At 37.0% G+C, this 13,873-nt stretch overlaps 1 protein-coding gene across 2 annotated transcripts; it reads right to left on the bottom strand.

Annotated features, from left to right (window-relative positions):
* Positions 1-29: 29 nt before the first annotated feature.
* LOC113496068 (diphthine--ammonia ligase) lies at positions 30-13,086 on the bottom strand. 2 transcript variants are annotated; one of them, XM_026875163.1, is made up of 14 exons: positions 12,648-13,086; positions 12,113-12,297; positions 10,984-11,057; positions 9,575-9,680; positions 7,497-7,666; positions 6,018-6,541; positions 5,518-5,702; positions 3,636-3,770; positions 3,065-3,226; positions 2,437-2,602; positions 2,054-2,155; positions 1,585-1,766; positions 973-1,143; positions 30-180 (listed from the first exon to the last, which is right to left on the bottom strand). In XM_026875163.1, exons 1-13 carry the CDS (start codon positions 12,760-12,762, stop codon positions 988-990), a joined length of 2,262 nt encoding a protein of 753 aa, XP_026730964.1. In that variant the 5' UTR covers positions 12,763-13,086; the 3' UTR covers positions 30-180; positions 973-987. The 2 variants fall into 2 exon arrangements, with proteins under 2 accessions (XP_026730964.1, XP_026730965.1); XM_026875164.1 differs by lacking the exon at positions 30-180 and adding an exon at positions 212-783.
* Between the last annotated feature and the right edge of the window lie 787 nt (positions 13,087-13,873).

Genomic DNA, 13,873 nt, shown 5'->3' with positions numbered 1-13,873 from the left:
AGGGCAATGAGGAAATTAAAACACAGATGTGCAATAAAAAATAATGTATATATAATTTGACTTACAGTATGGTAAACTCGGTAGCATAATTAACAAAATTTTATAAACACTGAAAATATTCAGCAAATATATTTTATAAACTGGCAATAAAGCATCTGTATCCTTATATTTCGATGAAACCTGAAGACAATGAAAAAGATTGCGTTATTATTTTCAATAAGTGGAGATTATATCCTAAATGAAGATTTGATAATTATATTTTTTATTCCCACCATTATACGTAAGTAACAAAGTCGTGATGAGTCTTTTATTACAGGCAGTGCACTGTTTAGTTTTAACGTCATAAATGGGCAATGATTTCTTTTTGATTATATAATGTTAGTATTGCAATAATAATGTATTGAAATGTTAAGAAAATTCTGTTCTTTTTAACTTGCTTTGAAATTCAACGCACATTAAGCACATACTGTAGCTGGCAGATATTTACATTTCAACGGCCTTTTTGTCTATTGCAGACGATATATGGGGCGATGTCTGTGATACAAAGCCTTTCATGACTGAACAGACCGATACGAGAGCGACATATCTTACCAAAGGCTTGACAAGAGACGTAACTCATTAGTGTCGAACCATGTTTATATTTACATTTACAATTACAATGCAGCATTATAGTTACCGGCAAGGATCTTGAGCGCTCGGCAGGAAGAGAGGGGATCGCTTTGTGCATCGCGGACTCATGATCGAATGTAACGCCAATCTTGAGCCGTCTTGAGGTGCATGCAACTGCATCAAAGAACGTATCACTCATGACGACTATGACATGATGCGCTGTGGGCCAATCACTGCGTTTAAGTCCGCCCGCGCCGCACTTCATACCGCAAAAGAGACCCAAAAAATCACTTCTGCGCAGTTTAAGGTCAGCACTCAAGTTCCGTGCCGGTAAGTATTATGTGTGAAGGCACGGTGTATTACCTGTGGCGGGGCCCGTCACTCGTCGAGGCGCAGTCCGCTGATGGACAGGAAGGTGAAGGCGTTGTGCAGCGCCAGTACGGGCACGGCCGTGGCGGCGGCGCGCAGCCCCGTGCGCGCGCGGACCGCTTCCACCGCCTCCGTTATCAGGGACACGCCCGGCGCACTCCACACCTAGCGGACGAGGAATTAGGTTAACACTAATTTCGCTTACATAGTACATAAGTCGTGTGGTCTGTATCTAGTATATATGTATGTATGTAATCACAATTTGCACGAAAGTGTAACTTATCCTAAACAGGAAATAAAACCCTCTTGTCTTCTTGCTTATATTTACACCGTTAAGATAATCTTATATATAAAAATGAACTGCTTTTCGTAAGACTCAATAATTAGAGTCTTGAAATATTCGTGAAAGTCCAGGGAAGGTTTAAACAGTGGTAAAAGATGGAAAAGTTGCAAAAGAAAGAAGTTTTTGTATGCATCTTATCATCGACTTTTAGGCGGTACGTAGTTCGCCGGGACAGCTAATTCCTTATAAAGTTTGGTTTACAATAAGCATCAAGGAATTTGAGAAAGATGTCAAACATCACAATTGAGAAGGCGTTAGTGTACCTGGTAGAGTATCCGCATCTTGACGGCGTGTCCGGTGTCCTGCCGCTGCTGCGTGAGCTTGCGCAGCGCGTACTCCAGCACGTGCTCGAGCTGCGCGCGCGTCATGCTGCGCGCGCGCGACACGTGCGACTGGCACGACTCCTCGCTCGGGAACGACAGCTGGCACGTCGATGGGGAAGAACCTGACGCACACGGAAATTAGTCTTAGCCTTGCGTCTTCGGCACACAGAGTAAAACAACTCAAACAAATCATCATTAATAAAAATACTAAAGTGACCACTGACCAGACGCAAAATAATTTTGAAATGATGTACATATTCCACCGTAATTTGCAAGACTTGTGATAAATTGTTAAATCGGTGGACAGGAATAAACTGGGAACTTGTCTGTTACCATCTCAAGGTGTGTAAAAAATACAACATATAAATAGATAAATGATAGGTATACTTCATGAAAATATGACACATACCTGTGGCAACATAGCAAACAAAAGCAGCAACTGTGTTTTCGTAGTTCCACCTCCTCGTGATGGCGACTTTGAAATCACCTACGTTGCATCCTGTTTCCTCATCTGCAATTAATATAAGTCTTTAAACAATCAATATTTTGCCAACTAGCCTATAAATACTACGTTCCTAAATAGGTGCGTATATTTTGACGCAAATGAGACAGTTTTGTGGACAAATTTAATTTGAAAACTAAAAAAAAATTGAAGATGTTTAGTAAGAACTCCAGAAAGGTTAAATTGCTTTATAACTAGCGATTAAACAAATTCTTTATCTTGGCTGAATTTAATTATATCATCATAGTGAACATTGAGCTATTGATGGATAGTAAGATGGTAATAGTTACACTCGAAGCGGTTGTTGTCGGAGTGCGCCCAGGCGTGCCACTCGACGCTGGCGGCGCGCGGCAGGGCCTGCACGACCGCGTACTGCACGATGGCGCCCGCCGTGCGCCGCTCCAGCTGGCGCCGCGCCTCGCCCACCGCGCTGCCCGCCGTCACGTAGCACACGCTCTGTGCAGTGCAGTAGATGGTCGCGTAATGTTTTTTTTATTTGTAAATATTAACAGTGCAAAAACAGTCACTGTTGAAGATTTAATTAATAAAATACGAATGCCATTAATTGCGGTTTTGCACTGCATCGACCTTGATCACATAAGAAAACCTACTTTGAAATTATCTTTTTTTGTACCCGGACAAAAGCTAGTTGCAAAGAACTTTTGTAAGTTTTTGGAGTAAAACTGCTTTAAGCGCGACTAGGAGATAACAGCTGGACGACTATACAACACACGTCCGTTACGGCAATATAGCGTCACGTTTTTGTACCATCCGCTTTTTAAATACAGTTTAAAAACAAATCAACCAAAAAATGTTGAAATAAGTTTTAATTCAATCGCGTGTGGCGGTTACACGCAGTCTTTTTTTTATCGAAGTATGTAAAGGTGAAAATAGGGTATAAAGAGGTGGTATAGGAACCTGCACGACGCTGCGGATGTGCGCGCGCGGGTGCAGCGCCCGCAGCACGCGCGTGAGGTGCCGCAGCGACAGCGTGGACTGCGCGCGCGGCCCGCCGCCCGCCAGCCGCAGCGTGCCCGGCACCAGCGCGATCTGGCCGCACGTGCCCATCACCTCGCCCACCTACACCATGCACTTACATTATACTCTTTCTTCACTTACTTCATTAAAGCTAGGAATAATATTCAGCTACCCAGTGCGGTTCTATCTTAATTTCAACTAGATGTCTAATATTAACAAAACATGTATTTCTTTTGCTTAGGCTTAGTGTTCCAGCACTGCAAAGATTTGCATAGAGCAACAATCTTTATCCACTCCTTTACAACTTATTTATTCGGTAATATTGAATCCCTCGACTGTATTAGATGTTTTAAATATCACAAACCAATTTAATACATTTATTCTAGTACGGCTTTTCAGCTAAGTACTGTTTTATAATATCTCTGTTTAAATGATAAATAACGTGTCATAAAGGTTCACCAGCAACGACAATAACTGCATATGTCAAAAACATGAGTATTACAAACTGCACCTTAATCGCCTGGCTGTACGGTCCAATATTAGCTGGCGCCCAATGCGATATACCCTGCACGTGCATCGTGACGCGCTCCTTCGAACAATTGCCGTCGTTCTCATTCTGATTGTTTGTGTTTGACTTATGAGCAACCTGGGAACAGAAATAAGGCATGTATTAATAAACAATAAATGTATGTACCTACTTCCTTGAAACATCGACTTATCTATGCAGTAGGTATTTATGTGAAGTGAAGTTTATGAAATATTTCTAAATATCAGTTCCAAATAGCATTAGAATTTTGGTATTTTGTGTAATCCAGGCTGACATTATTATTAATTACATGGATATGAATCTATTTAACATAATGTTTGGCATCAAGGATTCAATAAAAGCTCTAGTCCCGTCTTTAATAAACGACTGTTTATAGATTGACAACTAATAACTATACTATAACTATAAAAAGGCACAAATTACTCAAAAATTTTAAGTGTTAGGGGGAATATTTTTTATTGTACGCCATAGAAATACACAAAGATTTCCAGACGCAATTTGATCTTTTGTTGGACAAGTAAGATAGAAATATAGAGAGAGGTGGCAGAGACGGAGATAGGGAACTTTTACGTTCGAAGGGATATTTTCCAAGAAAGGACTAAAGCTAAGCTACTATTTTCTGCAATGAGCAAGATCCCTTCAAGTATTTACACATTATCAGGGAAATGGTATAAGAGTAAGTTACGTAAAGTTTTAAGGTAAACAAACAATGAATTAAATGATAAAACAATTTGAACTTGATCGCACATGTACTCAAGGTTATTATCGCACAAACTTTCTTATCGTGCACTAAATTATCATATACTTATCAGCGCCATCTGTTACATAACTTGGTTATAATCAGGGTGCAAGATTATTTTTAAATACCTATTAACAACGAACTTATTTACGGGTACCGGAATACTAACAAAATTGCATTAACATTTTTACAGCTTGCGAAGATAATTCATAGTTTCGGCGACTCCGCCGGCAAACCAGCTCATGGTTAAGGACTCCGGTTAGGCGCGAAGCTAGTCGGACAATTATGATGTAAAATAATGACTAAACCGTTGCATCATTTAATCCTAAAACTCCATATAGTTTGATGAATTAATTCTCTTGAAAAAGAAAGCAAATTTCTATAAATTATTAAGCTTGAACTCAAAAATACTAACTGACGAAGTAAACCATTCATGTTGCATGTTTATTCCCGAAGAGATTAAAAAATAATCAACAGAAAACTATGTTGTTGTGTTGTTTTCATAACCTGGCGAGGTTATCGTTTTCGTAATGGCCATCATTGTCCAGGCTTTATCTTTAATAGGATGTAAATTAGTAATTATAACAGAGATAATTCCCAAACGACTTGTGCTTATAAGTTCTTAACCGTACAAAACTAAACCGGTGTACAAATACTCAATATAATATTGTACAGGCCATTTCAAGGTTCATAATATAATATGTGTAATCACAAGAATAAATAATAAAACAGCTTTATGAGTATCAGTGCAGTATCTATTGTTTAATAAATCAACTGGCAATAGATATCACGTCGACATCATTGAGCAGCGAGCACGCGGGCTGGCTAATACAAGTAAAACTACTTAAATATAGGCTTTATGCCACTTGAGATACGGTCGCTTTTAAAAAGCGTTATCACTGTTTAAACGTCTTAATCAGTCAGTGGGCATTGCTCACACACGTGCGCTCACATAACAACATCACAAGCGAATGAAAAACAAATTTATTAAAAAGATTATTTTAAGTACTTTTCGCATCTATATCCAGTCGAAATCAGCAAAGCTTTTAGAAATGCGTGATGAAATTTGAATTTTATACTTAAGCAGTTAAGGTTGTTTTTACTTACAGCATCTAATATTAAGCCGACGTCGTCAGGCAGTGGGACTTGCACGCAGACGCGCGTCGGTGGGTTAGGGAAGTGAAATGTGCTAGCATAGACCTCGTTCAAAGCCGCATACTCCTGCATATCTCGCATGTAGATGTTCACAGAGCATACGTCTTGGAGACGTAGTGATTCAGACTCCAATAAATCTGGAAAGGGCGGGTTGGGTGTAATGGACTGTCAACTGATTATTTATAGATAACTTAATAGGCAGTTGTTGGGTCTAGGTTTTGCAATACATTTTATCGTTACATGAAATGAGACTGTCTGTCGGTAGACTGATTGATGGATTTGTAGTGTTCATATCCGACTACCTACAGTTTCAATTATTAAAGTTGGCCAATTAAATAAATAACATTTCGCAGTCTTCTCAATACCAATGTACTTGCTAGTACGTGTACTCGCAAAGTATACGTAATTTAGAATATAATACATAAGTAAATCTCGTGAACAAGTTTACCTACTAATGAGTTTTTTCATAGCTTCCTCCGTAGCGAGCCTGGTATCGTGCCCCTCGCCGACGATCCCTCCTATGAAGTACCAGCCGTGCTTGTTCCCGTATATACTCCTGTGGTCCTGTATCGGCTGAGCCTCGTGCTTGCTGTGAGCCTGCTCGTACGTATACCCCCCCTCCACCACCGGTATACTATCCGTCTCGATATCATTCCTATAATCCAATTCTATACTAGTTTCCTTATCACCAGAATATGTGAGCAATGGATTCAGTTCTTTTTGCTGCTTCTTCTTCTTCTCCTCCTTCTCCAACTTCTCTATAGACTCTAGCTCTGTCTCGCTCAATTCAATATCGCTTATATCGCTAAACACAGAGTCGCTTAAATCGTTTACAAAATCTAACGGGTTTTTGACAGTCGGAGGTAGTTTGATAGGTTCATCGAAGTTCTCTTTCGGCGACAGATGCAGTTTTAAGTTTAAGTATCCGACAGGGGCGACAGCGTCGTCCGAGTGTATCACCAGCTCTTTATCATTTCTGTGAGAAAAAAGAAATAATTGTCTCATTAAAGTGAAAAGTCTCATAAAAAGTGTGTCTGTTTGTTTGCTCGACATTTCAAATTCCAAAATATGAGCTACTAAAAATGCCTTATCTGATAAATTCCGTACATACTATAATCAGCATGTAGAAGACTTATAAGACAGATTACACGTGTAGTCTACTCATAGTTTTAGATCTCATGTGAATGATCGACCATAAGTTTAATCAACCCCTTAGCAACATTAGTACCGGTGGCGATGTCTAACATACAGAGTAAATGTGCAAAAATATCTAAACAGGATCAATATAAATATCAGTCTCTAAATCGTTTGCTATAGGATATGCCATGAAACAATGTAGAAATTCAAACTCTTGGCCTTGACTGCTGCCAGGGGTCACAATGTTTTTATTTTATTTAATGATTATTTGTATTTAACTTCAAACATAACAAAAAAGACTTAAGGCATAGCTACATTCTACTGCAAGGTTTTTAATTAGTTTTCTAAATAGGATAAGTTAGCTTCTAGCTTTATTTACACACGCTAAGTTAGATCGATAAATGTCCGTACGACCACTTGTTGATTGCTGTCCGAGCTAATCACACAGAGTAACGATACGATAAGATGTGTACATTACGCACATGTACGTCAATGGTCATCTACGTAAATAAAGTAAATGCATTGCACTAATTGCAAGAAGTATTTTTTTACTGTGTATCTAGGTAACTTGTAGGTTCTAGTCGAGAAAATAACTTTTCATCAAGCGGCTATAATAACTGAAACTTTACATTTATAAACCACAGAAAACACAGGTATTATATACGAGACTCGAAAATTTAACGAAAATTCCTTTTATATTATTCCTTAGCTTTATATTAATTTATTTCTTTAACATATCCTGAGCCCTGACATCTTCACCGGACTAAGGCTAAGAATTAAAAACAAATACTCACACAACTAATTTCTTCTTAAACAAAGGGCAGTCTAAGGTGAAGGTCTCGTACTCGCCGCCCTCGCCGCACACGTTGAGCCCATACTTGTCCTGCATGAGCAGCAGGTGCGGCTGGATGTCGCGCAGCGTCAAGCCCAGGTGCACCCGCGGGTCCAGCCCTAGTGCGGCCACCTGGACCAATGACATTTAACTCTATATTTTGTGTAAAGGATAAATAAAGATTTATATTATGTCGAGTAAGATCTTGTAACTACAGAAGAGGCTATCTCCGCCAAAGAAAAGTAGTTTTTTTTTATTTCAGTCATTTTGGACAGAATTCCAAAATAAACCGGGAAAAGGAGTTATAATTAGCCGGTACAATACAAAGTATTGATAACATTTATTTGAACCCTCATTTCAATAACAAGAACAATGAAAGTCCAAAAATTATTCACTATAGATCACTTAATTCACGAGAATGAACTCTAGAGCAGGGACTCAATTCTATTATTACAAAAAAACATGAGCACACATTATTAATTAGTAGTGCTAAATTAATTTTGCATAGCATGACATAAATCTAGGAGCAATTTGTCAGTTTTAATAACCCAAGTCAATTAGACAACGTAATAACAATGAGAAGAGCGCTTTTGAACACTTGAATTTACTGATTGATGAACGTCAAATAAATTGCATTTAATAATCTGTGACAACTGACAAGTGACGCACCACATGTATGTGAACTGTGGAGTTATTTTTGCCGACCGAATATGTATGGGGAAAACTACTCCTGTGAATTGAATAACAGTGCTGATGTTGGTATATTCAGTTGTACAGTCAGTTCGACAAGTTTCTCGGAGAGAGAAAGGAAGAGAGAGAGAGGAGAGAGGAAGAATTTAGGTAGAAATAACAAGCTCCTCGTATTTTAGGAAATCCGAAATAAAATGCCTCTGGGTGAAGTCAAAACATCTCAAAATATGATGAAGATGACTTGTAAAAGATTGCGATATAATTTTTATCTTCTTTATCTGCAATAATACCTACTTAAAGCACATTTGACGTCACTCACTTCAAGTAATCCAAAACGATCACTGTATTTTGATGGTCCTAGGAACAGTTATCTACCGGCCTTATAAATAAACTACGGCCTTATAACTCAGCAATAAGCAGGAACCTTCTGTTTTTTCGATGGAAACTGTCAGATTTAGAAGACTAATAGATACTTAAGCGGACGAAGCTGGTATACAGGCTAATAAAACATAAGAATAAACATTTTTATTACACTATTGCCCTATTTGTAAGTATTGGAGGTTGTCTGGGCTTAATAGAATTGAGCTTATACTTAGGTACCAATATTTATGTCGGCGTCGTGATGCGACATTTTTGCAATCATATTTCCTTGCGACTGATATCGTTAAGGGCATTGACATTTAACTGTGTCACGGTAAAGATCAACGAGCAATCGATCTGCTTGTAGGCAAGTCTGATGCACCATGACAGCATGGTAACCAGCCATAAGAAAAAGGGAAGACGGTGTAGTTTCTTTTTCATTATGCTGTGAATGTACAAATGCCTAATTCCTAAGTTTTGAAGAATGATCCTATTTAGGAATCCCTCTAACATATACTCATGTTTTCGTGTGTATGAGTGCACATTGCGAACTGTTTCTTTGCTTTTATTACCAGTGATTCAGAAGATTCGGAATCTAAGCGAACTTGCGCTCGTAAAAAGTAACATTTTACAACTCCTTTCACTTTCTTTTGAAAGTATCTGACTACAGGCCGGCAAGACCAGCGTCTGCCGTAGATATAAATAGTCGGTGATAGAAATCAGTAGCTACATACATACGATACATATTGATCTCACTTTTTAATTCGTGTGTAACTACATACCTATAAAGCAACGAGGTCTACAAGTTACCCGAGATTAGCAGCAGAGTAATGAATTACTGATAGCGATACCAATTTTCTTCAATTTACTTTTTCATTCTCCTAAGAATCTACTGTTTGCACACTACATTAAATGATTTAAGTCCGTGACGATACGTAACTAAGTGATTTCTATTACGTGTCGTTAAATAGTAATTGAGTATTGACTGACCTTAATAATAATAGCTTCGACGCCGCTTGCTATCATCTCCTGTAACAATTCCTTTTGATTCCGCCTCCATAGGTACGCAAGCGAGACTAGACCTAACCGGTGACATCTAAAAGAAAATATGATTAATTATAAACAACTTACTAATTCATATTTTAGGAAAGGTTGATGAACTATGCGTTGTACTTTTTAGTGAGATTCTTGGTGATTATAAATGTCGTAGAGTGTACACAGAGCGTCACTAAAAAATAACCCCCAGCAAAACTCACACGCACGCATATGAGGTTATCAATTAATGAAGATAGATATGTTAAAAATAGTTTTAGGCATCAATAAATTATGTCAAATGACTTAGGTGCTATATAGTCATTTAAAATCATAGATTCAAAATCCTAGATTACAGCTAGACACACGAGACGCTAGACGAGCCCTTAACAAAAACAATAATCTATTTTTAATTCTACTTGTTTATTTACACGCTAAGATTGTCTAAGTGTATGTAGTGTCTAAATGGAATTTATTGCTAAGGTCTTAGTCACAGCGGTACGCGCAACAAACGCGCTTATTGTGCATTGCTAGGCCGCTGCCGCATTCCGCTGCGCTTCGTTTGACAGGCGCCCACGCCCAGTAATGAACAAGACTGTTTAGAGCTGGGCTTAGTATTTTAAAGAATAATAGCAATGGCTAGCTTATTCATCTAGTTATTATCAAGAAATAGAATTTTGGCATAAGATTATACATAACTTATGTCAAAGACAGTCTAGCAGATAAAACAGATGTGTAACATTTTGTTCCAAACCGAGAAAATGCTAATAAACAGTATTATTATGTGAACTGGTGCTCATTTAAAAACTACTATGAGAATATAGTGACTTTAAACAGATGTATAGATTTAATCCAATGAATATTTACAAGAAATGTGTAATTTGAATGTTTAGTGTGAAACCTACTTAAAATCGCAAAACAGTCTTACACTGACACATTGACGAGCAAATCCAGTAACAGTTATAAACAAATAATATAATTAATAAACCTGAATTTAAAATACCTATGAAACATATGGTCTTGAGAAAAATTATTAACATAATTATGAAATCATTTCTGTTAATTAGATATGAAAGTATGGTCACAGCATAAAGGCCCAAACCAAAGTCCAGCAAACAAGAAATCTTGTAGTTAATACGATTAAGTAAACTCTCTATTATCCAAAAGTTATATTTTGTCATATATTGTACTTTATTGATCCTGGGTAAATTTTGTTTGTCTAAAAAACACTTGTATTTAGGCAATGCTTTTTCAGTACCACCTAAACTGTGAATAATTATACATTCTTTTCTTCCCCAGAATAACATCACTGTGAATCTGTAGTTTAGTAAATATAAAACTTACAATAGATTATCTTAAATACTTACACATTTTCAACTCTAATTCTTTGGTAATCTGATAATATGGCACCAACGGCGACTGCCTCTATATCTAATTCATTCTGAAACAATAAGACGACATATTTATTCACTCAAAAACTAGAAAACCGGGACCATTCATTACAATAACAATAGTAACAGACTACTTTATGAAAATGACAAAAATATAACTAAAAGAAAAAATGCTGCTTATGAACTACATCTCCTAAGATAAATATGAGTATCTTACAAAAAAATTAAGACACCTAATTAAGAAACTTTCTTAATGCAATATGAAAGTATAATAAACTAGCTGTTGCCCGCGACTTCGTCCCCGCGGGTAGAAGATATAAATTATGATTTATACCTGCCCTGTTTTTTCTCACATTTTAATTGTATCTTCGCTCCTATTAGTCGCAGCGTGATGGTTTATAGCCTAAAGCCTTCCTCAATGAATGGTCTATTCAATACAAAAATAATTTTTCAATTTGGACCAGTAGTTCCTGAGATTAGCACTTTCAAACAAACAAACAAACAAACAAACTCTTCAGCTTTATATATTAGTATAGATTCATATTTTCATTTTAGCACCCTTTACATGTAATTTTATCAAATTTTAATTACATAATTCTAATTGAAATACTTTTTTTTTAGTGTAATTTTGAAAGAACCCAGATAAATTGAAAATTCAGAAACAAATTAAAAAGTCCGAATGAGTAGAACAGAAGAAAGAATATGCCTTTAATACTACAAGGAAAGCCCATATTAGTTAGTAACAAAATCAACACCAAGAAATTCCTTATCATAGCAAATTGTTTACATTGAGATTACTGGCACAACTTTCTTGCTAGTACATAAATATATTAATATAATAAACACATATTTACAATGTCAATTGAACCCATTTCAAAGTCACATTGTGTCTATTACAATGAATTTGTTTGCATTAAGGTTCTTGTTAGATTGTGTATATTTTCTGCATTAATTATTTAATATTTATACCTACCTACAAATAAAATAAAATGATGTTTTTTGGTAAATTTTAAAAATAATTTTACTATAATATTCTTTGTCTTCAATACCCAATTTTTTTTGGAAATATATTGGTACTCACAAGTCATATAAAAAAATTACTTACCTTAATTTTAGAAAGGAGTCTGTACAGGTCTTCAACCTCATCATTGTCTGTGGGGTCATAGGTCCTGCCCTGGCTTATAGCATTGCCAGTTATAGTTTCCCTGTATAAAGGCAGACCCATAGCCTCAGCATACAGGTCTATACCTTGGTGCCCAACAGTCTGATACATGTAGCTGTCCATTTCATCTGAGATAAACAATTAAAATATAAGCTAAAATATTTTATGGAAACAATCAAATGTTCATGTTCATACAAATAATATTCTTGACTTTTTTCTGCAAGACAACAGCATTTTTAATAGCTTTGAACAGGTAAGTTGATTACAATAACAATTGATGCCAAATTACAGGTAGGCTTAAAATAGCATCTGTTTTTATTTTAAGACATATGTTTCAAAATTTCATTGACATTTCATACATGATCATTTAACTTTGTATGCATTGTGAACAATAAGTATCAGGGCATTTAACGACCGTCGTTTAACGTCCCATATAGTAAATATACGTCTCTAAATCAGTTATTGAGACGAAATTAACCTTTATGTATTGGTTGGAGGTTGGCCAGCGCTACGATCGTGTGCCCGGCGCCGACACACTGCATCATGTTGTAGCAGCTGTCCTTACCCCCGCTGATCAACGCCACCGTCCTCATCGTCCCCACAATATTATAAACACTCGAAAACACTACAATTCACATTACATAACGTTCACAATAATTGTGCGCCCTTTTTTGGCAAAATAAAGAACAAAACGCGGTCTCGATCACGACAGTGGCATATCTATCGACACCTCGTTATAGTGTGCTTCTCACTAACGCTGACGCGACTTTAACACCTGTTCACGAAGGAATTACAACGCAGCATAACGTTATCTATTTTGATAACATTCTTGAAACGTAAAGCAAAATTAAAATGTTCCCAAAAACCTCAGCAACAGCATCTGTCAAATTGCGTTTCGTTCTGAAATACGTCAAAAACACGATGTCGCACATACAATAGAATGGCGTGAGGCGGTCAACGTTTCCTTTTCTTGCAGCAATGGATCATTTTGTATCACCTCTAAAATATTTATAAATAACACAGTAAACAAAAAGTATTTTTTTTGTAAATCTGTATACATTGTATGAAATTAGTAAATTACTATCACTTAGATGAATTATTAAAATATTTTTAATAATTTTCATGTAGTCTCATCGCATTTCTTTTCTTTGATAGCTTTTCTAAATCTTGCTGTGTAAGTATAGCGCGAGAATGAGTCATTATTAAAAGATATAACAGTTTATAGCGGCGGGGTCACGAGTCGGGGTTCCGCTCATGATTAAGGACTCCGGTTGGGCAATCCCGATAAATACGCGTGAGTAAACCATTAATTAGTACAGTGAGATAAACACTAAAATACAATCCGTTCTGACAGATCTATTATTATTATCGGGGTTGCCCGACTAGTTTTGGACCCAACCGGAGTCCTTAATCATGAGCAGACTACTAGTCGGGCTACCCCGATAAATACGCGTTTCATCATTTAATAATGAATCATTTTCACGATAGATCTATCTTTTGTTATTGTTATTTGGGGTCCCTCATCTAAGCATTCGCCTTCTTGTATAATTGAGGAATAGGCGCTGATAGCAGGGCCGGATCTAGGGGCCCAGGGGCCCCGAGGCAACAAGGGAGTGGGGGCCCCCTGGTTCAAGTTAAAGTGTTGTAGTTCAAGTGTTTTCATTCAGTAAAAAATTTATCGAGCTTTTTTTTTTAGATGCCTAC

The sequence above is a fragment of the Trichoplusia ni genome, chromosome 7, assembly GCF_003590095.1.
Source record: "Trichoplusia ni isolate ovarian cell line Hi5 chromosome 7, tn1, whole genome shotgun sequence".
In the NCBI taxonomy this organism is placed as follows: domain Eukaryota; kingdom Metazoa; phylum Arthropoda; class Insecta; order Lepidoptera; family Noctuidae; genus Trichoplusia; species Trichoplusia ni.
Note: the sequence above shows the minus strand (reverse complement) of the source record. Positions and strands in the feature narration are given on the sequence as shown.

Coding starts and splice junctions, on each gene's coding strand:
- LOC113496068 (XM_026875163.1), bottom strand. CDS start 12,762: ATGAGGACGGTGGCGTTGATCAGCGGGGGTAAGGACAGCTGCTACAAC. Junction 7,667..9,574: donor TCGAAGCTATTATTATTAAG/GTCAGTCAATAC, acceptor TCATTGGTCCAG/GTGGCCGCACTAGGGCTGGA. Junction 1,767..2,053: donor TGTTTGCTATGTTGCCACAG/GTATGTGTCATA, acceptor CGTGTGCGTCAG/GTTCTTCCCCATCGACGTGC.